Consider the following 27,776-nt stretch of genomic DNA (forward strand, 5'->3'; position numbering starts at 1 on the left):
CACCTGTGTCTCGAGTTATTTTTTGTTAAAATCTTTTTTCAGTACCTTGTATTACGTGCCCGTGATTTGGCAAGTTTGATGACATCCAGGCTGATCAAGAAGAGTTTTGAGTTCAACCGCTCCATCTGTCAGCAGTATGATTACATCGTCAATCGTATAACATCATCGGCGAAGACTACTGAAGAACTTGTGGATCTGGAAAAGTACATCGATAACTTGAGATCTGGACCACTAGTACATCTGAGGGTATGTTATGGAACTGTTCCTACTTATTTTTATTTCATAGGGAGCTTAAGCAAATACGACGACGACACAAGAACGTCAAAAATAGCAATAGGTAAAATTTGCAAAACAACAACTCTGCACGTGCATCACGCTTTTTCGTGCATTTCTTTGCCCCCGTTGCACGACTGCGAGGTGAAACGGCCTATTTTCACGTTTTCTGGAGACGTGGACACAAGACAACAATTTTCTAATTCCTTTTTAAGCTTGGATACTGTTCTTTAGAATTCATTTCCAGAAAAATTTGAACATTTGACCAAGTTGAACGACAGGGAATAAGAGCGATAAATTTTGAAACAGCGTTAATTCGCCACCTGCGAAGTTGACCAGCGTCGTCGTCTTTGCTTTAGCTCCCAGTAGCCGTCATTACAAGACTACGACGTTATTTCTCCTAACTTCACGTTTTATGGAGAAGGTAAAACACAAGAGGATGACTGGTCTTTTTTTTTAACTTGGGTAAGGACGTTTAGAATTGAACTACATTTGACAAATGGAACGAAATGAAGTATAATGGCAGTGAAGTTTGAAATAGCGCGAATTCACTTTTAAAATGACGTTTTCGCTAGCTTCGCCGTCGTGGTTAGCTTCCGGCGACGTCGTAGTGGTTTCGTAAGCTGCCTATTTATACAGTCTATGAGTAGCAGTTATAAGAATTGTTATTTTTCTCTTTGTTTGATCTTTTAGACTGAGCTGGAGGATGCTGCAGACCTGGTTTTATTTCTGATGGATCACACTTTCCTGGCTGATGATCACCTTGCGTTAAACGAAACAACATTTACCTGGCCCGATCGCATTATGCCAATTATTAAAATGAGGTATATATATACGTTTACAACCAGTTTTAGCAAATTGTTTTTCTTTGCCATTCTTGGTTTGCAACCACGTGACGTGGCGGCCATTGGTGGTCAATACAATAAAAATTATTTCTACAAATTGTTAGAAAAATGCCGCAAAGTAGATAAATTAGGTACCGGAGACTTCAATTTAAAAGTCACGCTATTTGTAGAAGAGTAGGACACTACTATGATTAAATGTTTGTGTGTTTGTTTCATCCAGTGAAACTCGCGTTACGCGAGAGCACGATACTGCCATGAACAAGCTGTTTGATTGGCTCGCGAGGTTTGAAATGCAGCTGAATGAAACTCTCGTCAGTGTGAAAGAATTTCACACCAAAGACAGAATGTCAGAGGCAAAGACGTACTTAGCACAGCTAGATGACCTCAAAGATAAAGTCCAAGGATTTCTGGAGGAGGTACTAACTATATCTTAACCAATTCCTCATAATCGACCCGTGCCCGAAACCAGCACTTTTTTTTGCAATTTTCTCGTCTGCATCGCTATATTAACAAAGGAACTTTGCGTAAAAAAAACCCTGATCTGGTTAGGTTTGCGGGAAACTGACCACCTACCCTTCCCCTTAAGCCATCATTTTAACATTTTGCCCTAAGTAAGAAAAAAGTGTTAATGTTGACTTAGGGGAGGGGTAGGTGGTCAGTTTCCCAGAAACCTTAACTGATCCAAAACGCTTTCAAATTACTTGCTATTGTCACAGTCTTCTCTTGGTTCGATTAGGGACTCGTGACGTCAGAGTATCACCAACCTCGCAATAAACTGTGGGTAATTTCTTTTCTTGGAGAAAATAACGAAGAGCAAATTGCTTCTTGTAAAGCTTGTAAGGCAAGGAAAATTTCTTGGGTATCGCAAGGGATAATTTTTATTTAAGAGGTGATGTGATCGGCACCATCGTTTAAAATTGATATGTTTACAAAACATTATATCGTTTTTCGAAGCTCACGGAAATCTCTTTCTATACTTTATTTCGTTAGGGCTTCTTATAAACAAAGTCTGCTTTCTTGGGAAACACATTTCTGTCCTTTCGTTACAGAGAAAGAAAATTAACAAAGAAGAAGACCTGCTTGGTTGTGAAGTGCGCAGTGCATTTCCTCAAATCCAAGAGATTATTGAAGCGAAGGAGCCATTTGACAAGTTGTGGCGAGCATTGGTGACTTTTCACGACAAGCAGGAAATGTGGCTGGCTGGGCCTATCCTGAAGCTTAATGCAGAAAAGATTGAAGAAGAGGTATCTTAAAAGTGTATCATGGTTCATGTTCTTGTATTTTCAGTAACCACATGTTTTCATGGTCCAGTCTATGCTCTATGGAGATTGAGTTCTGGGAAAATTGATCTGCGCACGTCAAGATAAATAAATCACCGCTAACTCCTTAGCTCTTCATGTGCGTTTCCTTGTCTTTTCGAAAACTGGTGTGAAATAACAGCGAAATTGATGAAAAAGTGAATCAACAGAAACACGATCGTATATTCGGGAAACATTTCCTTCCCATTTCTTTTAAGAGGCTTCCTACAGTAAAAAAAAAAACTCTGGTCAGGACAAAATTACATGCCCGGTGAGAATAAACCATACCGTCCTGCTTTGTAATCGCCCTTGGACCGTCTCTTTCAAGACAACCAGTGCAAGACCTGGACTAACTGCGTCTGGTGTTCATTCATTGCATCACTTTTTCATTTTCTGAATGCTTGAGGTATCGCTCTGTTTGGTGTTTTTGAAGGTGTGGACAATTAAATATAAACTAATAGGGAATTTGCTTAACCCGAATTCTTTGCCCGAATGGTGTCGCCCAATGCCAAGTCGAAACTTAAATTGCATTTTTTTTACTCAAGCTGCCACTGTGAGTCAGAACGATCTGTTTTAGCCCTAAAAATGGGGCCGTTTCGGTGAGGAAATTACAGTGCTATTTTTGAGTCTAATTTGGCTCCCTTAAAACAGGGCCAATACAGTCCAATTACTTATAGCTGATTTGGTCTCAAGGACTGAAATGGACCCCAGCGTGGGCTGGAATAGCCTTTTGATTGAGCTGTTTTGGTCTAAATTGTGCTCAAATGGCTCCAGAAGGGGCTGAATCAGACTTTGGCCTGCAGGGCTGAATTAGCACTTTGGGGCTGAAATAGAGTTTATTTCAACAGGTTTCAGAGCTATGGAGGATAAGTTACAAGCTAACCAAAGAGTTTGCTCACCCCGAGTTCCGCGGTCCCCTCAGAGTGGCGTCCACCACTAAAGCCCGACTGGAGAACTTCAAGATCAATATGCCTCTTATCAATGCCTTGTGTACACCTGGGATTAAGGACAGACACTGGGAAGCAATGAGCGTAAAGGTACAATATAGCCTATCAAGCAGACGTTGAGATCGTCAACATAACTATTTTTATGGAGCGTTTTTTAAATAAGGCTTTTGAAGACGTTGCAGGCTGTGCTTAAGTGTTTCCAATCGAGTTATTGGAGCGATGACTCACGCGGAAACGCTTGCTACGCAGGCTGAAAAAAATGTTAATTTCTTGTAGTTTGCATCTTTACTTGAGGTGACTAGCTAAAAAACCTTGTTCCCCTTCCTCAGCAAACCACAGTTAACACTCAACGACCAACGTGTCTTACTTGCACGCGTTTCTCGCGCTCAGCACTGGCTTCATGTATTAGGTTTTATTTCTTTATTTACAAGCTTTGCCACCAGGCATGGAACACTCATAGGGCAAGCTCCACTCCGAGGTCCAACAACAACCACAACAACAAGACTAATTACACTGCTATTAATAAAAATATCAATACTGAAAAAACGAATTGGTAGAAACATTTTTAGAGCTAACAGAATAAAGACAGACGTAAAGATAAGAATCAACAACACATTCGTTCTAGCAAGCTGGCCAATGGGCAACCAGTGTGGCCCTTGATTCACACACTCTTAGTTATAGAACTAGGGGGTGGCAACTTCATAAACACTCTAAGTCTGTTTGCTTCGAAATTTGATTGGTTCATTTAGACTTAAGCGCTTTTTAGAAGCAGGCAGACTAATAACTTTTGATTTTGGTTTTAATGTGCTTGTAGCTTACAATAAATTTGTTATTTTAAAGCTTCTCTGAATCGCCCGCAACTATTTTTCGCTTTTGAACATTCAACCACAGAATATCGCTGGGGTGATCTTTTTGAATCTCTTTTTATTAACAGATTGGTTTCAATATCGCCCCCAAAGAAGATACCACTTTGAATGAGATGCTAGTTCTCGGACTTGACAAGTTTGTAGAGGATCTTACTGAAATAAGTGGCCGAGCAGCGAAGGAGTTCTCTCTTGAGAAGGTGTGTATGGTATACTAGTTCAAGCTGATTTTTGTTTTACTACTGCAGATGCAACCTGGTTGCATTATGATTGATTGATTCTTTCCAAAGTTCGCTTTTCTTACTTCAATGCGCCTTGGGGGAAAAGTCTTTTTCGATTACAACAAGTTCGTCATCCTCTCCCCCATTCAATGTTGTCAGTACGATCCAGGAATCCCTGCAACTATGGTAGTGGGTTTAAGGGCTAATCTGGTAAAGATCATTTTTGGCCTCATAAGATACAATGTCTGGTTTTGGGAAACTTATTGTAGTAAGATTAAAGTTAGATTTCTTAAAACAAGGAGAAATTGCCTTCTTAGAAGACGGAGAAATATAGCGCGCGAACAAGACCCACGAGGGAATAAGACACGCACATGAAAGCAGGTAGCTGTCCACCTTTTTTTAACGTGTGTTCTTCCTCACGCGTATCGCCTTTATTTGCAACACAGGCCAGGGGAGTGCCTACTTTAACTGGAATGCTAAGTTAAGGTGAACTTTATCCACAGACTCAAAAGTTAATACCAAATTTTATAATGTAACTGGCTATCTGAAACTAGGCTGTGGTAAAGGAGTGCGCTTCGCTTCTCAAATATCAGTTATGTTTAATAGTTCAGTCGGTAGAGTGCTTGACTGCAGAGACAATACGCAGGGTCTTGAAATAACTGAGAAATGAAGGTACTTCCTTTGCCCCGCAAATGGCTAGACCACGGATGACCCTGTAAAATGGCGGTCCCTTCTCCAGAAGTACTCCCAATTAGTACTCTCGTACTGTATACATTGACACTCAAATAAAGTGCATTTTTTAAACGAGGTACTCTTTGGACAAGTAAAGATCGAAAGAAGGTTTCTTAAGGGTAAATTTCACACTGGAGTGAAAGCTGCATTCCTTAACTGTTTGTTTGTTTCTTTAATCAGGCTCTAAGCAGGATGAAAGCCGAGTGGAAAGACATTGAGTTTGTATTTGTACAGTACAAGGACACTGGGTTAAGCATCCTCTCCGCAGTGGATGATCTACAGGTAATATTTCAATACTTTTCTCAGTGTCTTGTATCCGTTATTTAAGTTGTTTTGAAGCAGTGTGTTTATAGAGAGGTGTGACGTCATGTTACCATGGTCGCAAAACTTCTGGATCACAACAGTAGGGGGCTTAAGCAACGATGACGGCGATGACAACGAGAACGGCAGAATGCCACTGCCACCTCGTGCTGTCGCTCGCCTAAAGGAAAGATACGAGATTGCTCGCCAGTGCTCTCAGTTCAACCGCGGGAGAGCGTTGCTGCCACCTCGTCCCGAAGCTCGCCTAAAGAAAGATACAAGATTGCTCAGTAATGCCTGCGTTGAAGCCGGACTTTTTGTCGCTCGAGTCCCAGATAGAGAACTCGATAGAGCCTATATCGGGAATTTAGACTATCTGTGACACAGGCTTACTTAGTAGTGCACTTGTTTCTAGCGTTTGAGGCGTTTTTCTTCACCGATCACAGATTAGGCGTGTGCTAACTAATTAAGAAAATAAGACCTTACTTACAGGCAAGGCAAGGCTCCTTCGGTAAACTGAGGCAACTTTTAATCTTCAAACAATCAAATTTCACATTCGCATTTAACCGTTCGCCTTAAATTTCGCCCGTCGAATGCTTGATAGCCCTCAGCACATTTGGTTCATTATCGACTGATTCTACTTGTACTTCTATTAAACCGCTGACCGAAAACGTCGCTGGTTGCCACACAGCAAATGTCGCGCGGGATGTTGTACGAAATGGTCTAACTCGTAGCCATTGCGAGTGGATGATATTGCGCCAATATTGCACCGTATATCCGAGGCCTCACTTGAATGTAATTATGTCTGTTAATTTGCAGGTTTTGCTGGATGATCATATTGTAAAGACGATGACAATGAAGGGATCCCCTTTCGTCGTTCCCTTTGAGGCTGAACTGAAAGAGTGGGAATCTAAACTAGTAAGCTTACCCCTGACTTTCCTCCCTTTCTATTTACTAACATTTTTTTTATAATTTTCGTGCAATTATTTCAAGATTCAAGGTTTCAGAGAGTGTTCTTCTGCCAATTAGCTTTTATAACCTAGTCTTTAAGGAGTAATCAGCCGGGTTCACCATTACGAAACTTGACTAGTCTTTCAGTGAAAGCCTCATTTTTGTAGAACGAATTTCAGTATCCTTTATCGAGGACCAAGAATCGGGAATTCGTTGCCTATTTCACGAACCAGCTCTTCCATATTTTTTTCAAAAAACTGACGGATTATTTCATTGATAGTCAATCTGCCGCTTAGTTGTTATTTCTCTTTACACTCTGTCCTTAACCAGGTATTTAGAAAGGAAGCTCATTAATATAAGCTCCTAGATTCGTTAAGCTTACTAGTCACTAAATTGTTTATTGTTTTGTTGTGTGGGTGACTAAATAAATAAACAAACAAATAAATAGGTAAATGGATAAAAAAATGAATAAATATATAGATAAACACCTAACTTTCCCCCAAAATGTTTCAACCTTGTTTTGGCGTCAACCAATGAAATTTGTTATATTTTATTTTATCTGATATTAGGTCATGTCAAAGTGTTTTTTTTAATATTTATTTCAATTCAGTCGCGTTCAATACGATTTCTGACCTTATTTTGTTTCAGAACTTGATGCAAGACATTGTAGAATCCTGGTTAAAGGTTGGTTCCTATTCTTTACAGAGAGTTTATCTAACAATAACAAATGTATTGTATTGTTTACACAATGCCTTTATTTTTGTGCCTGTTTCAATTCATTGGCTAGACTCATTTTGCCAAATAAAATAGTTCTTGAAAAGGTTAAGATCTACTACTATTAGTGCCCTACCTGGAAGGGATGCCAGTACCTCGCAGGGGGTTTCCCCTGGCAGTGTGTCGCTTGCCTATTCCAGGCTCCAAGATCGAGAAACTTTGCGCGAAAACCGCGTGGAGGCTGGGAAAGGACAGGAAGTGGAGCCTCTTGTTAGCATTGTTTTCATTACCTCATTTCCGGTTTTTTAGCTTCCAGTATACCGCAGAGTCAAACAAACATGGCCAGCGGGTGAAACCCTCCTACACCGCACATTTTGACCTTTTTAAAGGGGCTCGGTTCTTTTGCAATTCGTTTGAAAAGTGGGCGGACTAATGTATTTTAAGAGGTGCTTATTGCCTCTCCCCCTCTCTCTTCCTGCTGTTTTTCGCTCGCTCGATTTTTCGCTGCTCGATCACTTTATTTACCGGTCTGCACTGACCTTGAGCCCGGCATGGGCTGGTTTGTCGCTGGTTCCCCTGGGTGAGGAGAGGGCATGAGAACCAAAGTTGCTTTTCGGAGCAGACAACGCGATTTCATGACCAAGGCTCGACCGCTTGACATCCAAATGCGAAGTCCGACAAGCTAACTTCTACACCACCTCGTCTCCAAGAGTAAAAAGCTTGTTCGTTACTTTTAGTTTACGAAAATGATTTCCCGGAATTGGTGTACCCCAGCGTTTCAAGCTGATTTCCTGGCCTTTCCCTTGTCATTAGGTTCAAGCGTCGTGGCTGTATTTGGAACCCATTTTTTCCTCCGAGGACATTCAAGCACAAATGCCTGAAGAAGGGGAGAAGTTCCGTACGGTCGACCAATACTGGTTCGTTATTTGTTTATTATTTTTGCAAAGTTTACAACAACTAGAAAGAAAAGACGCCTATCTGCTGGGGTTAGCCTTCCAAAAAAAGAAGGAAAAGAAAGCGTAGTTGTGCGTCGGTTGGGGAGTGAAACACAAAACTATTGGTTTTATCTACTGATCATGGGTTGATTAAGCCAATTCTATTATCTCATGGGATGGAAACGCAGTTTAGCTGTAATCTGTTAAACTGCGTTGTTAACCATTTCAATGAGCTGACTTGCTAGGCTTGTTGTTTGTATTCCTCCGCTGAAGTACCTTTTTCTTTGTGGTTAAAAATCTCAGGAGAAAGATCATGACTGAATCAGTAAAGGATCCACATGCTTTGGTGGTGACGGCACAGTCTCAAATGTTAGACAAGTTACAGTTGTCAGAGGTAAGGCGGGCTTCCTTGATGTTTCATATTGCGGTACTAGGTATGGTGAGCAAGCCCACACGCATTTTACATAAAATTGGCCACGCTGTAAACTATGGAATGAATGCGCAAATACAGCCACATTGCAGTGGATGCATAACGCCTAGTAACGCAATACGTGCTCTGTCTGTTCAACACTCTCTGACGCATTGAACCGGTCTTGCACTATAGGTCTGAAACGTGGACAACAACCTCACGGCAACACCAGCCCGTAGACGGAAAACATCCTAACTTACTCCGACACGTCCAAAATATCCATTTTCACAAGAAGGGCTGTGCACATGGCCTTATTTTGAAACTAGGGATTTCTGGAACTCGGAAATGGCCTAGTACCATCTCCGATGAACTTTTTTAGCTTCTTTTTTTTTTTTTTTCCCTCTTCAGACCACGTGATGGCACTTCGGAGAACTGTTTCTTTCATATGTCGTTCTGTGAAGGTGCATTTCTCGAGGGCCAAATGATGATAATGATGTGCAACTGGTGTTGCTCATTTCAATCAGGCACAATACACAATTCAACACTTGCATCGTCATGCCGTATAGTGCAATGCTGGTTTTTTTTATTTCGGCTGGCGAAGTGGCCCTGTTACTTACTTCTCTCCCTTGTTATTTAGAGCCTTCTTGAAGACATACAAAAAGGATTGAATGAGTACTTGGAGAAGAAACGCTTGTTTTTCCCGAGGTATTGTTTCAAGTTTCATTTTCTTAACACTCTAATACTGTACTAGTGTTTTCTCGTTCACTGCCGTGTTTTTTTCTTCATTGTTTCTACACTTTCTAGGTGTATCCTAGCATAGCAACGCTGAGCGCCTTCGTTTTACTTGCCATCCAACAGAGTTTTGGATACTAAACCGGAGCCGCTTGTTTTTCAATCTTTCCGGTATTTTACGCTTATTGGGTGGATGACAGTTGTCTCTTCCTTTGCGCCCAAGCTAACGTGATGGAACTCGACCACTCTGCTGAGAGCGCTTTATCATTTTATTCGGCCGGTTCACGTCGAAAAATTCTCAATACTGTGAAAATTCTACCTCGTTGCGTTCAGTAATCTTTTTTCAATTGTTTGAAAAAGGATTTAGGTTTTGATTTTTTTTCTACCAGTTCTATAGTAGAGGATCCTCCTTGAATGACTCAGTGAGTGACTCCAATGAATCATTATAAAATAATTAAGATAGTGCGCGCGCTCTGATTGGCCGAGAGCAGTGTTTGCATGAGAGTATGTAAACATGGTTGTGGCGTCAAGTTGTTTGGCTTTTCGCGCGCTAATCACGCAAGCACCAAATTTGAAAAAGTTTTCGAGTTCAAAACTCGACAATTTTACTTTATTTACCCATTCCTTCGTCGGCTGAAACATGGAAAATCGTTACAAAGAAGGTGAGTCAATTTTTCTTCGCTTAAGCTGACATTTTAAGCGACAAAACTCCGTATTTTGCAAAGCATCTTTTTGCAAAACAAGAACTCATTACGCGTGCAAGACTTCGTGGACAAGATTTTGCGACTGGTAAGAATTTCTCTTTTAATCAGTGCCATACAAAGAGTTTTGCGTTTTTTTCTAGGGAAAGTTATTTTATAAACGCAATAGAAAACTTTTTTCCTGTGTTTGCATAGCCTGATATAAACACTCGAGGCGTTGGGAGAATTCTCGACGGTTATGCAAACCATCGACTTCGTCTCGGGTTTGCATAACTGTCTCGAATTCTCCCAACCCCTCTCGTGTTTATATCAGGCTATGCAAACACGGAAAACGTTTTCTATTGCTTAATTGATTATTGGATGGAAATGATTTTTATTTCTGATGCTTCTTAGATTCTTCTTTCTATCAAATGATGAACTGCTGGAAATTTTATCCGAAACAAAAGATCCCCTGCGAGTCCAGCCTCATCTGAAGAAGTGTTTTGAGGGTATCGCAAAGTTAGAGTTTGACGAACGCAAAGAAATCAATGCTATGATCTCTGCTGAGGGAGAGACGGTCAAGTTCGCAAGGAAAGTTGTTCCTGGGCATGCGCGTGGCTTGGTGGAGAAATGGCTCTTACAGGTTTGTGTGGAGTAAATTAGGGACGTTTATGCAAGCGACGCACTTCAACCGCAAGTGGACTTAAGCCATCTTGGTGCGTTATTCTGACAACATCTTCGGGCAAGTCGTCTCTTTGAGAGAAAAGACACTTAGGAATACAAATTTAGTACCGTCAAGGCATATTAAAATGGAACTTCCGATTGACGTACGACGCACGAAAACGTCATTGCTTATAAACTCCCTATTGTCTAGCTTTTGTAGTCGCTTAATAGTTTACTCTTGACGGAAAAAGGAACAATGTGTTGACAAATATTGGGATGTTAGCGCCTTATCTCCTGCGTTGCATTTCAAGCTAAATGCAAAAAAAAAAAGAATATGCAGAACAAAACGGAACAAGTCGTTTGGAAATGTAGCGGAGAATTTTCCTCAAAATTTTATTTTCTAGCTCTTGGTTTCTTTTATGTCGTTTTATCACTTGTTGTATAAACTCAGTATGATGTAGCATAGGTTGTCTTAGTGTGCTTTCTAAAAGTCAGAAAGAAATCCCAAGTATGATTTCAGACCAAAATTGATTTATAACAGATGCGATTTAGAGCAAAAAATAGTGTGATTCGTGTATAAATCACACAGCTGAAAGCCAATCAATTTGCAGGGATTACCATTGGTTTCAAAATGGATAATATAATAATTATAAAACCCATCACTGCCGTACATGTCATTTAGGCTTGATTAATAGTGGATAATGGATAATCTTGATTAATAGTGGAATTCTCCTGACGACTGGACTGGTCTGTCCAGCCAGCTCTGACAAATCAAATGTTGAGCGCCCCTATATTCAGCAGTTTTGATATGTTGACTATTTTACCCTAAAAGTCCTGTCTTGTTCCCAGGCATAACTACCGCGTGGAAAACAGAGATGGGAGGGCATTTTGATAAGGATGTAAAGTGACTGCAGTGCATCCTTCCCAACACACCACGCTTGCAGCTCTCAAGCAACAGGGATGCCTGGGAACGAGCGAGCTGTTGGTCTACCTTTTCTTTACCATCTCATTGTTCCTTTTAATAATTAACTATAGCTGGTGCGACATCGGTAAAAATTTTAACCGACGAAATAATGCAGATGAAGATGAAAACGAACCGGATGCAAACACGTTGTAAACTTACGTTCAAATTGTTGAATGTCAGATTGAACAGGTGATGAAACTCAGTCTTCAAGAAGTGATGTCTGAAGCGGTTAACGCTTATCCACTGAACCCCAGGACAGAATGGGTGCTAGCTTGGCCTGGACAAGTGGTACTGGCTTCCAGTATCATATACTGGACTATGGAAGTTACTCAGGTACCAGTCGAACAGAGACGTTTCCCTACTGAATGACTAAGGGTCACCCTTGGGGAGTGGCTTATTGACCGCTAAATAGAGTTATCGTTAACATGTGGGGTCCCTCAAGGGTCGGTCTTAGGCCTCCTACTTCACGTATTATACACCACTCCTATTGCTGACATCATTGAGTCTCATAATCTGTAGTACCACTTCTAGAAAATGAAGACGGTGAAAGAGCCAAATCAGATCTATCCCACGACAAATTCACGTGTCAAAATGACAGTTAGGTAAAAGTGAGGACAGTAAAAATAACTTTTTACAGTATTTAAGAGAAATGATGTCCGGGACTTTGGTAAATGACGACTGAATAGAGGGTGACCGCTTAATAGAGGTCCGCTTAATACAGTTGACTGTACCGGTACTTATAAACAGATACTTACTTACCTCGCTCAGGTACTAAGACCGCACTTTTTCGCAAAACTGTTGTAGGCGATGTCAGAGAAAGATGGCTTAGAGAGTTACTACAGGAAAAGTACTAAACAAATTGAGGATATAGTTGAGCTTGTTCGAGGAACACTGTCTACAATGTCACGAATCACCTTAGGAGCGCTCATAGTTATTGATGTCCATGGTATGTTAACTATTCCACTCTACTGCCATGCTTACAAGGCCAAAATTCATGAGCAATGTAGTTTAAACTGTCATAAATTGTCTCGCATTCTTTTTCGCCAAATGAACTGACGAATAGAAGAGTTTGTAAAACACGTAGAGACGCAGACAAGTGGCTTCAAACTTGATGAAATACGATTTATTAGGGCTGAAGAAATCATAGATAAATTGTAGTCATTGTAGAAAGGATTATGGTTGCAGATTCGTGTGAGTTGTCGGTTACCTATTGGTTATCCCTTTTTGTTTCGTTTTTAGCGCGTGACGTGGTGGCAAAGTTGAAGGAAGATGGCGTGACAAATCCAAACGATTTCCATTGGATTAGTCAGTTGCGTTACTACTGGGAAACCAAGGCTGTGATGGTTCGAATGATCACCACAGCCGTTAAATATGGCTACGAATACCTTGGCAACAGCGGAAGACTAGTTATAACACCTTTAACAGACAGATGTTACAGGTTTGCTGCGTCTTTTAGATGGTTACCGTTTGAACCCGTCGGCCTTAAACCCCTTGGAGACCTTATGAGGTTTACACAACGCAGTATTCGTTATCCCTTTTACACTACACATCCACAGTACAAGGGAGGCCGAAGCGATAAGGACTACTACGTTGTGTAACTGCATAAGGTGTACAAGGGTTTTTAGGATAAGGAGATATAAAACTAACCATTTTAGGAAACGTACACTTATTACCTTCGGCACAACATTACACGGAGGGGTAGGGGAGGGAAAGCGTTATTTTCCCTTTTTAAGTTGGCAAAACGTTAGAGAGGACTGTTAGAGCCAAGCGTCCTAAATAATTTTGTCGCCGATTGTAGCTATGTTCGTGTTAATTGATAATCTTGTGTTGCGTTAAGTAGGCACAACACAAGCTCGCATCTGCTGTCAGCGGTTTCAAGCTTTTGTAACTTGTTCCTTTTTTTTCCTCCTTGTTTACAGGACTCTGATGGGTGCTCTCCTTTTAAACTTGGGAGGGGCCCCCGAGGGTCCTGCCGGCACAGGCAAAACAGAAACCTGCAAGGATCTAGCAAAAGCAGTTGCTAAGCAGGTACGGCTGTCAACAGCGATGTTGGCCAAAGCGCCATACTAGTAAAATGGCATACAGTACAACACCAAGGTCCAGTTGTTCGAAAGCCGATTAGCGCTTAAGCCGGGTTTCTTTTTCTTGTGTTTGAAAGCATTTTCTCGGATAATTTTCTTTGTTGTTTTTAGAGCTTCCAATCATCAACTTGTAGACAAAAAGAATTAACACTGAAGTGCTTTTTAAGCTTTCAAATCTGTATTCAAATCTCGCACTAAGCCTGGGTTATTTTAACCCAGCTTTGAACAACTCGGACCAAATGAATAAGTATTAGGTGAGGCACGAGGCCCACATTGCAGCCATTGTTCGCAGCTCAGTAGCATGAGAGAAGTACCCAAGAATATTGCTACATCCCTCGTGTTTAGGATACCTTTCCATTCCACAGTGACCTGCAGCAGAGTGTTCGCGATACCCAATTTACACACCTACGTGGAAAGAGTCCATGTGAATCAAACATTCTTGTCAACACATGGTTATGGTCATGTTCGAATCCGGACCTACAGATCTGAACTCCGGCGTGTTAGTTTATTTAGTACAAGAAGTAAATTGAAATTCAACAATTAAAAAGCTAAAGAATACTTAAAAATACAATCTTTTTATGGCTTGTTTTGGTTCTCAAATGTTTCGAAGATTCTTTAACAGAAAATTGTACAAAGGACGGGTAGCTCTGTGGTTAATTCCAATATCCATATCATATTTGCGTCCGACTCAAAGGAAAGGAATGGTGCTTTAGATCAAAACCTCCTCTCACCTCGTCACTCTTGTTTTGTTTTCCCACAGTGTGTTGTGTTCAACTGTTCGGATGGACTGGACTACAAGGCCATGGGAAAGTTTTTCAAAGGACTCGCACAGTCAGGAGCCTGGGCCTGCTTTGACGAATTTAACAGAATTGAACTGGAGGTTAGTTAGCCTGTGCAATAAAGCTTGTGGCTATATCGCTGTGCTTCGTGAACAGTTGGGAAGTGTTACAAAGACAGTAATTCGACTGAAGTAGCAACCAAGTCGTTGCAAGAGAATACTGACCTCGGTTTTGTGACAGGCATTTTTAATCAATTGTTTCTTAAAACCTTTATAGGAAACAATTTTCTTATTGTATAGCTGTTTTACTTTTTGGCGCCGTCAAAGTTTTGTTATATCCTGTTTGCAATTAGTTTCGTTTGTACTGAGTTGGATCTTCAAATCAGTGTTAAATGTTTTATTGTTCTCATCTTGGGAGAAACCCAGTTTGATACTCGCATCCAAATAAGTTTTGCAATGCTTTGAATCCACTTTCAACGTGGATCATGATCAGTGGGTTGAAACTGAATACGGTCACTTCATTTTGAACTTATCGCAAAAAATTTGTTCGTTAATGGCCAAAACCGCCTCAGTGGCGCAATGTCGTTCGACTGTGTTTGGCTGCAAATAATATTCTGCTCATGCGTAAACGAAACCACCCTTTTCTCCTTCTTACGTGAAAAATTGCAGATCGCTTCGCTTCCCGAAGATATTCATTAAAAAGCAAACTTGGTGATCGAATGATAAAACAATTATTGAACTCAGTTATCACAAAATATCGTGATTTGCCAGTGTCTCGCACATCAATTATTCGCCACAGCCTTCGGCTTCGGCAAATAATTGATCTGCTCGCCACTGACAAATCACGATATTTTGGTCAATCTCGTCCAATAATTGTTAATTATGAACAAGATGAACTAGACTGAATGCTACGTGTGTTTCTAGGTGCTGTCAGTGGTTGCTCAACAAATCTTGACAATTCAGCGAGCCGTCATGGAACAAGTGGATAAGTTTGTGTTTGAGGGAACGGAAATTTCTTTGGACCCATCTTGTACCATCTTTATCACCATGAACCCAGGCTATGCGGGACGCGCTGAACTTCCCGATAATCTGAAGGTGAGCTCAGTCACATGTATCGCACTTGCGGAGTTCTACTTGATATACCCATCGCCTTCACCGATCAAGAACCTCCTTTCTCCTTATTTCCTCTTGATGTCAGTATGTACCTTGTTGTACACTGTTGTCCATTGATTTCTTTTGGTTATGACGAGGAGAATTGGTTTGACATGAATCAGGGACTTTTTTTCTCGTAGATCATCACCTATAACTGGACTTTCTAGTCTTCTCAGATAAGGACGATGAACCGTAGTGCTCGTCTCACAACCCTTGCACATATAAATTCTGTGGGACGTTAAAGAACCCACACACTGTCTGTAAAGGGTAAGGGACGTAGTCCCCGGGGTTGTAGGCCGACTATCTGATGGGGGGAGGGGACTGTTACGGGCCCCCAGTAATTGGCGTCACGCGCTGTTGCGGTGACTCTGCCAAAATTGGCGAACTTTAAGTAAATAAATAAACCATTTGCTCATACCCCTAATGTGTCTGTGAAGAATCCCCCTTCTTGATGGCCTCTTTTAACCTGTTAAACAGTTTCTGACGTTTCAGAGGCCTTTAGATTCTAGGACGAAAACGAATACGAGTACGAGTTTTGACACCTCGGAAAGCTTCATTGTACTTTTTTGCTACCAGAAAAGTTAGCACTGTTATCTTTATTGAAAAAGGTTAAGCCCTTTCTCGATCGCAAAATGATAAAACTTCTAACATTTGGTAACTTGTTTCCGCCATTACGATATTCTCGCTAAAACCAGTAGCAGAATGATGTCGGCTATCACCTTTTCCCGCCAAAATGACGCTGACTCAGCGTGAGAAAATCTCGTACTCGTAGTCGTCCTCGTCTTAGCGTCTAAAGCTCTCTATTTTTATCAATATTTATAGGTTCTCTTCCGTACAGTTGCCATGATGGTTCCAGACTATGCACTGATTAGCGAGATCAGTTTGTATTCCATGGGATTTGTCAATGCTCGAAGCCTTTCCGCCAAGATCGTGGCAGTCTACAGACTCTGCTCTGAACAGGTGCGTTAACAGTTATATTTCCTACCTGAAAAAAACGTTAGTAGTCAAAACTTAAGGCCCTTCAAAGGCCCCTCTCTAGCGTGGTGTGATCAAGTGGTCAGCGCGTTGGACTCGCAATCCCGCGATCTCGGGTCGAGTCCCGATGTGACCACTAAGTGACGGACAGTTAAAAAAGTGTAGGGGGAGGTGGTGGGGTTGGTGGAGTTTCTACTTTGCATGTAAATGTTTTTTGGGTCACCATGTGTGAATGTTTTTTTACGTGAATTGTTTTTCATGTATGGTTTTTTTCCCCAACCCTGTCACTTTTCTAGCTAATTGTCGGTCCCTAACTGGAGTTGTTAGCTCTTCAGCACCCTTGTAATTATCCAACTGGTTGTCTCTTGCCAGTTGTCGTTTTGAGCCATTTTATGTTTCATTCAGCTTATTTGCGTGGGTTCATTTTCGCTATCATAATCAAAGATTTGCATTTACATATTTTGACTAGATGTACAGTCTATTTTTAAAAAGAACGTTTCCATTTGCTCATTAAGGAAGTGAGCGCGCCTACACTTTTACTTCTCTGTGCGTCAACACCCGTCATTCTATAATGAGTGGCTTTTTCCGTTGTGCTGTGAGGGATTAGATGGATTCCATTTAAAGACAGGCAATTTCTATCTACTGATCAAAAATGTTTCTTTGAGATTTTTGATTGAACGGTCTGCAAAGTAGTTTTTACGATTCGAACCATAACGAAAGGCGAAAATCAGTACATTATGTAATGCAAACGTGATCGGAACGGTTATACGTGAGCAAATACAGATCTCACTGAACTTGAACTTGCTTTATCGTTCACTTTTTAAACAGGTGCACGCTACTGTCAGTCACTTTCATGCGCTTAATCGTGTAAATGAACCGCGCGAGTGCGCTGTAAAATCGCTACCCTTAACCAGGAGAGGTAAATTCACGCGCGGCGCTCCGCGCAGTAAAGAACTACTACTAGCCTACCGGTAATTATTAAGGGGCACGATGCCGTTAGATAGATAGATAGCTAGCTAGATAGGTAGACATCTTTATTTAAACTATACATGTGATTTCTGAGGACTGTACCTTCAGGGAGATTACAAAGCATCCCTGCTATCAATAGGAGCCCTGAGGTCACTAACTAGACAAAAGAATGGATTTTTATTTTCTGTCATTCCATGAAAACGGAAATTTCACTGTGTCAAATTCAAGACACCACTAAGGTTAAGTTTGCCTTTTCTCTGTCAATTTGAAAATATTCCTTCGAATTTACACATTGGACGTTTCGATCATATAAGACAAACAGAACAAGATGAAACAATTCAAAGAGATCATATCTATGGCATTGCCGTCCTAGCTTGCTTGTCAGTAGTCAATAATGACAAAAGCAAAATACCGCTTTATCATGATGCGATACTCTTTATGTTGAAGGTAAATCATTCTGAACGTAAGCCAGTGCTCAAACTTGTTCGATTCCGAAAATTGCCTCTGTTTCCTATCTCTAATAGAAAAACTTGTTCAACTTGAGAACGGATATGACCCACATAATACACCAAATTCTACGTATATGTTGCAGTTAATTTTTGATTTCAATTGATTTTTGTATTTTCTTTGTTTTCAAATTCATTAGCAATATTACCATATCCCTAAACAAAGCCGGAAAGAACATTCATTTACAGAAATAGAAAATTAACCGCAATATGCTATGATGTAGTGTATATATTCTGGTCACAAAATAAAGCAATAATTTGCCTACTTAAGGTTTATACGAAATAGATTAATTGTGAGTTAATATTACTGAGTAACTTGAATCTGTCTCGTCGCCATTATTTTTATTGATTATAGTTCTAGTGGTTTTGACTTTGTAATTAAACTTCATTTTATTTATATTCGCTTGAGATCATCTGGTTCTTTCAGTTTTCTGTAAAATGAATTTTGGTCTCTATCTCGATTGATTAAACCCATTTCGAAAACTTATCTCTTAATAGAGCTAGGGCTACTGCCTGTAGTCAGTAAAACTTCATTTTACGTAAGGAAGTGTGTTTAGCTGTAATCAACGTTGCTGATATGGGTCTAACCACAAACACCGAGTGATGGAATAAACAATGAATATTGTAACGAAGTTTAGCAACCAGCGGGTCAAATAAATTTGTATCATATGGTATAATCTGAGAAAAATCGACGAGGGCAATATGTGGCTATTCAATAATTGATTTGAATTGTGAGCGAAAGTCACACTGCTGTTGCAAGTGACAGTTATTTGATTAAAAACCGATATTGGCAGCTTGAGTGATATTTAGAGTTCCGAAGCAAACAGGATGTTATCAAAACTTCGCTTTCGTCTAGTCATAAACCACTTGCACGAAGCACCATGAGAGTAGCTTATATGGTACCTTGAGTTAATCGAAAGGGCATAGAACCTTAAGCAGACGCGTGATGAATTCCACAGATGAGCAAAAGCACATTTCAGATCATCATCGAGAAACCATCGTCTTTACAAACTGCGCATTGAATGTTCCATTTATGCTTGTAGCCGTGATAGGAAATGCTTTAGTCTTGGTGTCCATGGTAAAAACACCTTCCATTCGCTCGATGTCGAAGACTATGCTTGGTAGTCTCGCGTTTTCAGATCTTCTTGTCGGTCTTCTGGCACAACCACTTTTCATCGCGGATGAACTTCAAAGCTTAAGGAAGGAAGATCCCATCTTATACCGTCTGTCAGCAATGATAGGGTTTTTCGTTGGCGGAGTATCGCTCGGTACAATAACAGTCATCACTGTGGACCGCTTATTGGCCCTGCACTATCACATGAGACATGTCCTCATTGTCACTAAGACTCGTGTCAAATACACCCTAGGAATTATCTGGCTTGGCATGTTCCTTTCTTTAGGGGTTTATCTTTGGGACAAGCACATATTTCACTTTATGGGAGGCGTTTTCTCTGCAGTGTGCATTATAATTTGCACGTTTTCTTACATTAGAATTTATCGAATTGTTCGCTATCATCAACATCAGATTCACATTCAGCAAAACGCCGTTGAAAATGCAAGCGCGGGAATCCAAATACCTCTGGGGCGATTAAAGAAAAGTGCAATGAGTACATTCGTGTTTTACTTTTGTATGATCGTGTGTTATTTTCCTTACTTTGTGTTGCTGACCTTATTCGGAACATTGCGGATCGAATGGAAACCGGAGTGGACATTTTCTACGACTTTTGCGTGCATGAATTCAGCTATTAATCCAGTGTTGTATTGCTGGCGTCTTTGCGAGCTCAGAGAAGCAGTAATCAAAACAATAAAACTACTGTTACCTTTTCGTACAAATGAAACCTGAGCAAAGGTTCGAGGCGACTCGTATTTGAATCAGGGCAGTATCACTGAGTATGACTTCATTAGGGCTTGCTTCCAGTACTCAGCAAGTAAATTTCTACAATAGTAGCAGTTGTTAAATCCTTCTATTCATTGTTGAAGTCGATGTCCAAACAAAACGTCAGTAGAAAAAGCTAAGTAAGACAGCTACGTTTGCCTTGGTTCTGAAACGACTTACAACGTTTCCATACCAGCTAAAGGAGGGAATCAGATCTGCTTCTACAGGCGTTCTTCTTTCACGCAGCCTGGTCAAAATGTTTTACAATTTTAGGCGGGACAAAAAACTGGACAATCAGAGTATCATGCGGCAAAGGCCAATACTTGCGTAACTCTTATTTAAAGGAGCTGTGTCACGAAATTCAGCCAAATTATGAAATTACAAAATGCCAGTTAAATTATGAGAAATATAGAAATAACCGCTTAAAACTCTAAAGGAAGGTTAAAATAACATAACAGAAACAACAGATGCCACGGACGGGCAAAACTGAAGAAGACTGAAACGGATTGAAATTAGGGTTTTTGAAAACTGTTCAGGGCCGAGTTGTTCAAAGCTGGGTTAAGATAACCCAGGGTTAGTGCGAGATTTGAATTCAGATTTGAAAGCTTAAAAAGCATTTTAGTTTTAATTCTTTTTGTCCACAGCAAGTTGATGATTGGAAGTTCTAAAAATTACAGAGAAAATTATCCGAGAAGATGCTTTTGAACATAAGAAAAAGAAACCAGGGTTAAATTTAACCCCGGGTTAAGCGCTTATCGGCCTTCGAACAACTGGGCCCAGCCAAACAGTTTTTCAAAGTTAATCCCTACTGCTTGCAACTTCAAAAATAATGCTCAGGAGACAGATTTGTTTGTCTCGGATCTCTGATTTTGTCATTTACATGTAATTTCTTTGCTTACTAAGTTCCACAGCGATTGAGGGCGAGTACTTGGCAAAATTAAACCAAATGAACTGGACTACCGTGACACAGCCCCTTTAATGTTATAAGATCTAAGTGTTGAGTAGGCGGCAAATATTCTACAGGAAGCAGCCAAACCAGCGGCTGTTGGCTCATATTGACTGGGTTAGCACGAATGACAATCATGTTAACAATTTAACAAATGCCATCCATTTAAATATCTTCACGACTTTTTCGACTGTTGACCTCTTTTATGTGTGCACTTCTACTTGATAACGTATTAAAAGCATATTAAATCTACAATTCTTGACCATGCAGCCGTTCATAAAAGGACCAAAGACGTGAAACGTGACACGTATCTCAAATTTATTTATAATAGAACATTTAACATATCAGCAGTTGTGAATGATGTACAGCAGGTTTAAGTACATATATTTGTGGAATTGTAGGACTTGACACCACCTGCTTGATATTGGCACAGTGCATGTCGAAACCTCTTACTTCGAGATTCAGTATTGGCACATTCAAATGAAACCTCTTCAGCAATTTTCACACGGCCTTATTTGTTAATTATCAATGTGCCCTAACTTTTGTGTCTTTTGCCATGGTAAATGAACGTAAATGATAGCTTTTAATTCTTGGCTGACCATTTTTTGCAAAAGCTTGTAATGATAACCAAAATAATGGCAAGAAATAGTTACGGACCCGTGGAGGGCGCGGGGGAGATGGGGTGGAGACGTATGACATTTCAGACTATATTAAACAGTTGATGAGGTGTTTTTCGGTAAAGAAATATCAAAAAGTGTCAAATGTTTCGGGTTTATGACCCGTCTTCTTCAGTGGGAGAAAAGAAAAACCGTTGTATGTTTGTGTTCTTTTAAAAAAAAAACATTTCACGCTTTTTGATATTTCTTTACCGAGTATCACCTCATAACAAAACATTTAAGGATAAAAAACAACGCCATTAAAACATGACTTTTCATAGACTCTTCCGTTTGCATTTGATAAAGGTGACATGTCGTCGCCGAAACGTCATGGTTTAGTAGCGTTGCTCTTTATCCTTAATTGAATATCACCTCATCAGCTATCTAAGTACACGTGCACGCATCCCTGGCGGTTTTTCCGTTTAAAATTCATATAAGAAACAGTCACGTACTACAAAATATGAAGAGAAATATCATCAGTAACATAGCCATAACATAGTGAGGCATTTTTATCAGTTTTCATGCGTGTTTACTTCAAAACTCGCGGTATAAGTTATCGTTGACACGACACGGCAGAGCTGCTTTTAGTTCTATTTTTATGGGCAGAAATAATCTAAAACCTAATAACTATAGTAGGAATAAACAGCCAAACGAAATCATTGTGAAGCGGTTTAATAACTTGCAAAACGTGTTTATCTACAGAGTTCAAAACGGGGAACTGGCCGGGGAGCGGAGAACGGGCCGGGGAGCGCGGAACGAGCACGTGGGGTAACCCCCCTGGCCGGGCTCGGATTCATGTAACATCAAATTCGCCCAAAGTTTTAACTAACTGCAATTCGGGGAGGTTTTGCATCATTAAAAGTTATAATAAAAGCCACAGCACTGAAAGGTTGCAGTAAGAGCAGCAATTGAGAGTAGAAGAACATTCATCACCAAAACACGTCGTTTGCAAGCCATTATTTTTGTTTACGTGCTCAGTACTCATTAATTAATCTTGAAAAAATATCCCCGGGATGGCAAGGTGGAAAGATTGCATGTAAACGCGGATAATTTTTAACCCCACCTGGGGTTTCCCACCTCCATGTTAGCGTGTGAACAGGATCTTTACTTGGTACTATTTATTTAGTATGTAATCCTAAATTTTGAGTCTGTTGATGAAATCCTATGGTGTTACCGTTCAAATGCAACCTCTTCAGCAGTACTTTCACATGGCACTATTTAATTTGTCTGTGGTTCTAACTTTTGAGTCTGTGGATGAAATCCTACGGTATGACCAATCAAATGAAACCTTTTCAGCAGTACTTTCATGTGCTACTATTTGTTTTGTACGTTGTTCCAACTTTTCAGTCTGTGGATGAAATCCTGTGGTGTTACCATTCAAATGAAACCTCTTTGAGAGAACGTTTGCATAGTACTACTTATTGCTTAGAATTTTTCAAAAAAAGAAATGTGATTATCTATTTATTTATTTTTTACCATTACTACCAGCAATACGTAGCTCACTGTGCGTTTGTTTCTGTTAAACAGCTATCCTCTCAGCATCATTATGATTATGGTATGCGAGCTGTGAAGTCTGTTTTGACCGCAGCTGGAAACCTGAAGCTGAAGTATTCTGAGCAGGATGAGGATATTTTGCTACTTAGATCAATCATGGATGTCAACCTACCCAAGGTTCGGTTTGTTACACCTGCATCCCATTTAGCTTGTAACAGCGTTCTTGTGAACGATGAGCGAAGCTGCGAAAGACGTTAAGACTTTCAGACACTTTTCGCAGTACTTCTGTTAATGGCTTCAATAGAAAACAGGCTGCAGTTGACACCAGCAATGTAACCGATTTTTTTTCCCTTGGGTTTAAACACCGTGTAGACGAGCCCAATTCACTCCCATATTTATCTCAAGTGATTTCTGTGCCATGCAGTGCAGGACAAGTGCAGCATTTCATCGAGGGACGCTGCGCATCTCACATTTATTCCACCAATTCTCCTGTTTTCTGTTAATTTGGTTTGTTTGTTGGTTTGTTTTTGTGTTTCTCTATTTTTCTGACTTAAAATGTGCGTGTCCTATGGACAACTCATGTCCAAACTAAATTTCTACCCGTCCCGGACAATCGGACATAGGTTGTGGCGCACCCTGCTTAAAGTAACAGAAAACGGAGTGATAGCTTAAGTCAGGGTCATGTGTTTATTTATTGCAGTTCTTGTCGCAAGATTTGCCGCTCTTTGAAGGGATCGTCTCTGACTTGTTCCCAGGCATCTCTCTGCCATCTCCTGATCATGGAGTCCTAGAGGAGGCACTAAAGCGTAACATCACCAAGATGGGACTGCAGGGTGTACCTTGGTTTATTGATAAAGTCATACAGGTACTTAACGCAGTGACTAGACCAGGAATTTCAGTGTGAAAGTCAGTGAATGTTGGCGTTGGATGCAGAAGATGTTAGTCGTTGTAAGAGCTGCAACTAAACTTAGATGGATAATAAGATTGCGGGACGAGATTGTGCAATAATATTATTAATAGTGACTAAAAGATCAGAGAAAGGCTCGACACTTTTTGTCGTAAAGTCTTCGGCCGTTGACGCAAAGAATTCGCCCGTAAAATGAAAATGTTTTTCTAACAGCGAGGCAAAGTATTTTTCCTCCTCTGCATTCCTTCCCCCTCTGTGAGAAAGCCAAACTTTTAGTCGTAGCGTCTTCGGCCGCTTATGCAAAGCGTTCGACCTTTAAATCAAAATGTTCTCGAATGATGAGGCGAAGTATTTGACCTTTGATGCATTCATTTTTCTCTCTGAAAAATATTGAACCTTGAACCAAAGTATTCCTCCACCCGTTGAGGAAAAAGAAAACAATTTTCTTCCAGGGAGTCTAAATCAGGCATAATTATTCGCTTACCGAAACCTAAGCATTTCAACTCTTGCTATGCGTGCATAGTGTGGTTCATGTGAGGCCTCTCAGTATACACTCGACCAAATTTTGTATTTTCCATAATTATGCTGTATCTTTGATGCTAACTAACATTTACGGCAATCATGCATTCAGTTGTTTTGTCCGGGAAAGGATAGATCTGTATATCCTTACAGTTTCGTGCGTTTGGGGTTTTTCACTTGTTAGGTTTACGAGATGATGTTGGTTCGCCATGGTTTTATGATCGTGGGTGATCCCATTGGAGGCAAGACATCTGCTTGGAAAGTGCTTGCTGCAGCGCTTTCCGAACTTGGCAAAGATGAGAATTCAGAAGAAGTAGCGGTATGATATATAGTGTTAATTTTTTAAGAAAGAGTTTTCTTTTATTGTATAGTACTGAAAACGAATAGTAAAGGAGAAGCTGAAGAGGTTTCATTGAGTGTTAATGCCATGGGATTCATTTACCGACTCAAAAGTTAGAACTACATACAAAACAAACAGCACCATGTAAAAGTACTGCTAAAGAGGTTTCATTTGAATGGTAACATCATAGGATTTCATCCACAGACTCGAAAGTTAGAACTACGTACAAAACAAATAGCACCGTGTAAAAGTACTCATTACTGTCAGGGTTTCATTTCAATGGTCACACTGTAGGATACCATTTACACACTGAAAAGTTAAAACAAAGTTTGCTTGTCTTTACAATTGACTTTGGGGGTCAGACTCTGACGATTGTTTGCTTTTCAGGTCCAGTATCGAATTATTAACCCCAAGGCGGTCACCATGGGTCAGTTGTATGGACGATTTGATCCTGTGTCGCACGAGTGGTCAGACGGTAACTGTTTAATCGTTTTCCTGTGCGTTTCTACCTTCCGAGGAGAGACCCTTCCATCTTCTTCGAAGGGTCGATACCTCGAAGTCAACTTAAATACCTTTGCTACCCCTCGTTTTTGCAACCGACTTCTATTCTTGGTGTCTTCATTAAGAGAGAATGAAACTCTCCTTTACGTGCTTGATATATCATTTTTCGATGTTTGAATATCGGATGAAACACTCCCGCCTTGTTTGATAAATTACTTCTCGGTGTTCAAATGTCGGATACAACACTCCTTTTGTTTGACAAATAATCTCTCGGTGTTTGGATATCAGATGAAACACTCCCTCTCGTGTTTGATACATTTTAAAATTTCTTCTCGGATAAAACATTCTGTGTCGTGTTTGGTATATTATACAACTGTCCCCCGAAGGGGAGGTGAATAGTGGTTTTGATATATATACCGAGACGCGAAGCGTCGAGGTATATGTCTAGCGCTGTTCACCGACCCTGAGGGGATATTTGTATTAGTATTTACCATATCAGTCGGATAAAAAGTAACTTTTTGTTAATTAAAAACGTCACTTAGTAGGAACTTTTTTTTTGCAATTTAGAAACATTTCGGTGATTTTGTCAAGTGCATTTTACGATGTTGTTGTAAATTCAGCATGAAAATAATTTTGTACCTACCAATGAATACCGACAAGCCAAAGTTCGTCGCTGTCTTGGTATTTGTTTGTACGAGTGCTTCATTTATCGCACAAATTTCTTCTTCCGAAAATGTCTCGAAACATGACGCCATCTTGGCTCCGGTCGCAAAACAGTAAATAGCCGAGGATATTCCGAGTTACGGGAACCAATCAAAACGCGCGAAAATTGCTATTCACTGATTCGGTAAATACTAAAACTTCTTAGTGTTTGGATATCGAAAAAAAAAATCATCGTGTTTATTACCTCTTGGTGTTTGGAAATTCGATGAAACACTTGTTCTTCAAAACACTACTTCTCCTATACTTCTCTAATATCCATTTTAAACCACATGAACGGATCGCAAGCCGCGCCGTAATATACGTCGTGTCATTGTCTCCTTTAAAAAAAGGATTATTCTACGTGCATACACTCAGGATACTTTCTACTCACTCTTTTATTTCTCATCCTTGCATCATATGTTACATCACGTGACCAATGCTAGCCAAAATACCGCAGTAACTTGGGACTATGATCATCAGCCTATTGAATGATGTATGAAATTGTTTTATTACATTAGGAGTACTTGCTAACACATTCCGCGAGCACGCCAGTTCTGTCATTGAGGACCGCAAGTGGATCGTGTTTGATGGACCGGTTGATGCGGTGTGGATAGAAAACATGAACACCGTTCTCGATGACAACAGGAAGGTGGGTATTACTTGATAAAAAATGCGTTCCAACCCTAGGTTGTACAATGTGGTTCAATCTAAAGAGGACAGTAAATGTTGGCTTAGGGGAGGGGTAGGTGGGTAGTTTCCCACAAACGTATAACGATCCAAACGTATAATGATCCTGAAAGGGAACATTATACGTTTCTGGGGAACTGCCCACCTACCCCTCCCCTAAGCTAACATTTTGCCCTGAGTGAGAAGTAAGGGTTAATGTTGGCTTAGGGTAGGGGTAGGTGGGCAGCTTCCCAGAAACGTATAATGCAAGCTTTCTGCCTACCGTGATGCTCGATCACTTGTCCGTAGCCTGCTCCTGTATAAAAAGTGGCAGCACATTATAAATGATTATTTGCTAAAGAAATTAATATCCTCTCCTCTCCTCAAATGCACAAGACAAAATAAAGGAGAATGTCACTTACTCGAGCCACGTCCAGTTTCCCGTGCGGAATTTGTTGTTTAAATTTGACTCACAAAACGTGTAGTTTTGGATTATTCGAAGGAATCCGATCGTATTTGAGTTCACCTCTTCACTTAATGAAAATAAGTCAGTTTTCGTCCCCCTGGAAGATGAAATAGTACTCATGAAATATAATTGGCGCTCCTACTGCAGCTTTGTTTAATGAGCGGAGAGATCATTCAGATGAGTTCTCAACAAAACATGATATTTGAACCTCAAGACTTGGAACAAGCCTCCCCAGCCACGGTTAGCAGGTGAGGACGTCTGATATCTTCGTCGTATTCAATGAGTTTTACATTTTGAATCGCACATTGCGCTTCTCTCTTTGAAGGTGCGGTATGATCTACATGGAACCGAGTCAGCTAGGATGGGAACCGCTCGTAGCGTCGTGGATGGAGAAAGAATACCCCCCTAATCTCAGCCCTGCCAGTAAGAGCTCTATACAGGTAAGTGTGTAAAAGAAGCTAGACATTGTTTTTGACCGGAGGAGGCGCGTACTCATGTGTAAAGTGTCTGGGTTTATGCTATCTAGTATACGGTTTCAGGTAGTTTTGCCTACATTAGGATAGAATAATCAAAGCGGTTTAAGACAACGAAAGGAAAGGGATGGGTAGTATTGTCTTTAATGTCCCGTTTCGGGCCGAAACGGGAACTTCTGACGAAAATGTCTGTTGAATAGTAAAAGGTTTCAGGGCCCTATCGGTATTGTACGAACTGCATG

At 40.5% G+C, this 27,776-nt stretch overlaps 1 protein-coding gene across 1 annotated transcript in view; it reads left to right on the forward strand.

Moving 5' to 3' along the window:
- Positions 1-27,776, forward strand: part of LOC140948623 (dynein axonemal heavy chain 3-like) — a 97,685-nt gene that overhangs the window by 10,980 nt on the left and 58,929 nt on the right. Inside the window, exons 12-38 of the mRNA XM_073397889.1 lie at positions 43-246; positions 967-1,097; positions 1,339-1,534; positions 2,168-2,362; positions 3,265-3,453; positions 4,298-4,426; positions 5,360-5,461; positions 6,299-6,397; positions 7,079-7,114; positions 7,958-8,061; positions 8,383-8,473; positions 9,126-9,193; positions 10,315-10,543; positions 11,708-11,860; positions 12,332-12,473; positions 12,767-12,965; positions 13,447-13,555; positions 14,369-14,488; positions 15,311-15,481; positions 16,361-16,498; positions 22,994-23,137; positions 23,661-23,825; positions 24,571-24,705; positions 25,114-25,201; positions 26,448-26,578; positions 27,209-27,309; positions 27,387-27,501. Coding sequence (XP_073253990.1) covers positions 43-246; positions 967-1,097; positions 1,339-1,534; positions 2,168-2,362; positions 3,265-3,453; positions 4,298-4,426; positions 5,360-5,461; positions 6,299-6,397; positions 7,079-7,114; positions 7,958-8,061; positions 8,383-8,473; positions 9,126-9,193; positions 10,315-10,543; positions 11,708-11,860; positions 12,332-12,473; positions 12,767-12,965; positions 13,447-13,555; positions 14,369-14,488; positions 15,311-15,481; positions 16,361-16,498; positions 22,994-23,137; positions 23,661-23,825; positions 24,571-24,705; positions 25,114-25,201; positions 26,448-26,578; positions 27,209-27,309; positions 27,387-27,501 — 3,684 coding nt within the window. The remainder of the gene's footprint in view (positions 1-42; positions 247-966; positions 1,098-1,338; positions 1,535-2,167; positions 2,363-3,264; positions 3,454-4,297; positions 4,427-5,359; positions 5,462-6,298; positions 6,398-7,078; positions 7,115-7,957; positions 8,062-8,382; positions 8,474-9,125; positions 9,194-10,314; positions 10,544-11,707; positions 11,861-12,331; positions 12,474-12,766; positions 12,966-13,446; positions 13,556-14,368; positions 14,489-15,310; positions 15,482-16,360; positions 16,499-22,993; positions 23,138-23,660; positions 23,826-24,570; positions 24,706-25,113; positions 25,202-26,447; positions 26,579-27,208; positions 27,310-27,386; positions 27,502-27,776) is intronic.

The sequence above is a fragment of the Porites lutea genome, chromosome 9 (assembly GCF_958299795.1).
Source record: "Porites lutea chromosome 9, jaPorLute2.1, whole genome shotgun sequence".
In the NCBI taxonomy this organism is placed as follows: domain Eukaryota; kingdom Metazoa; phylum Cnidaria; class Anthozoa; order Scleractinia; family Poritidae; genus Porites; species Porites lutea.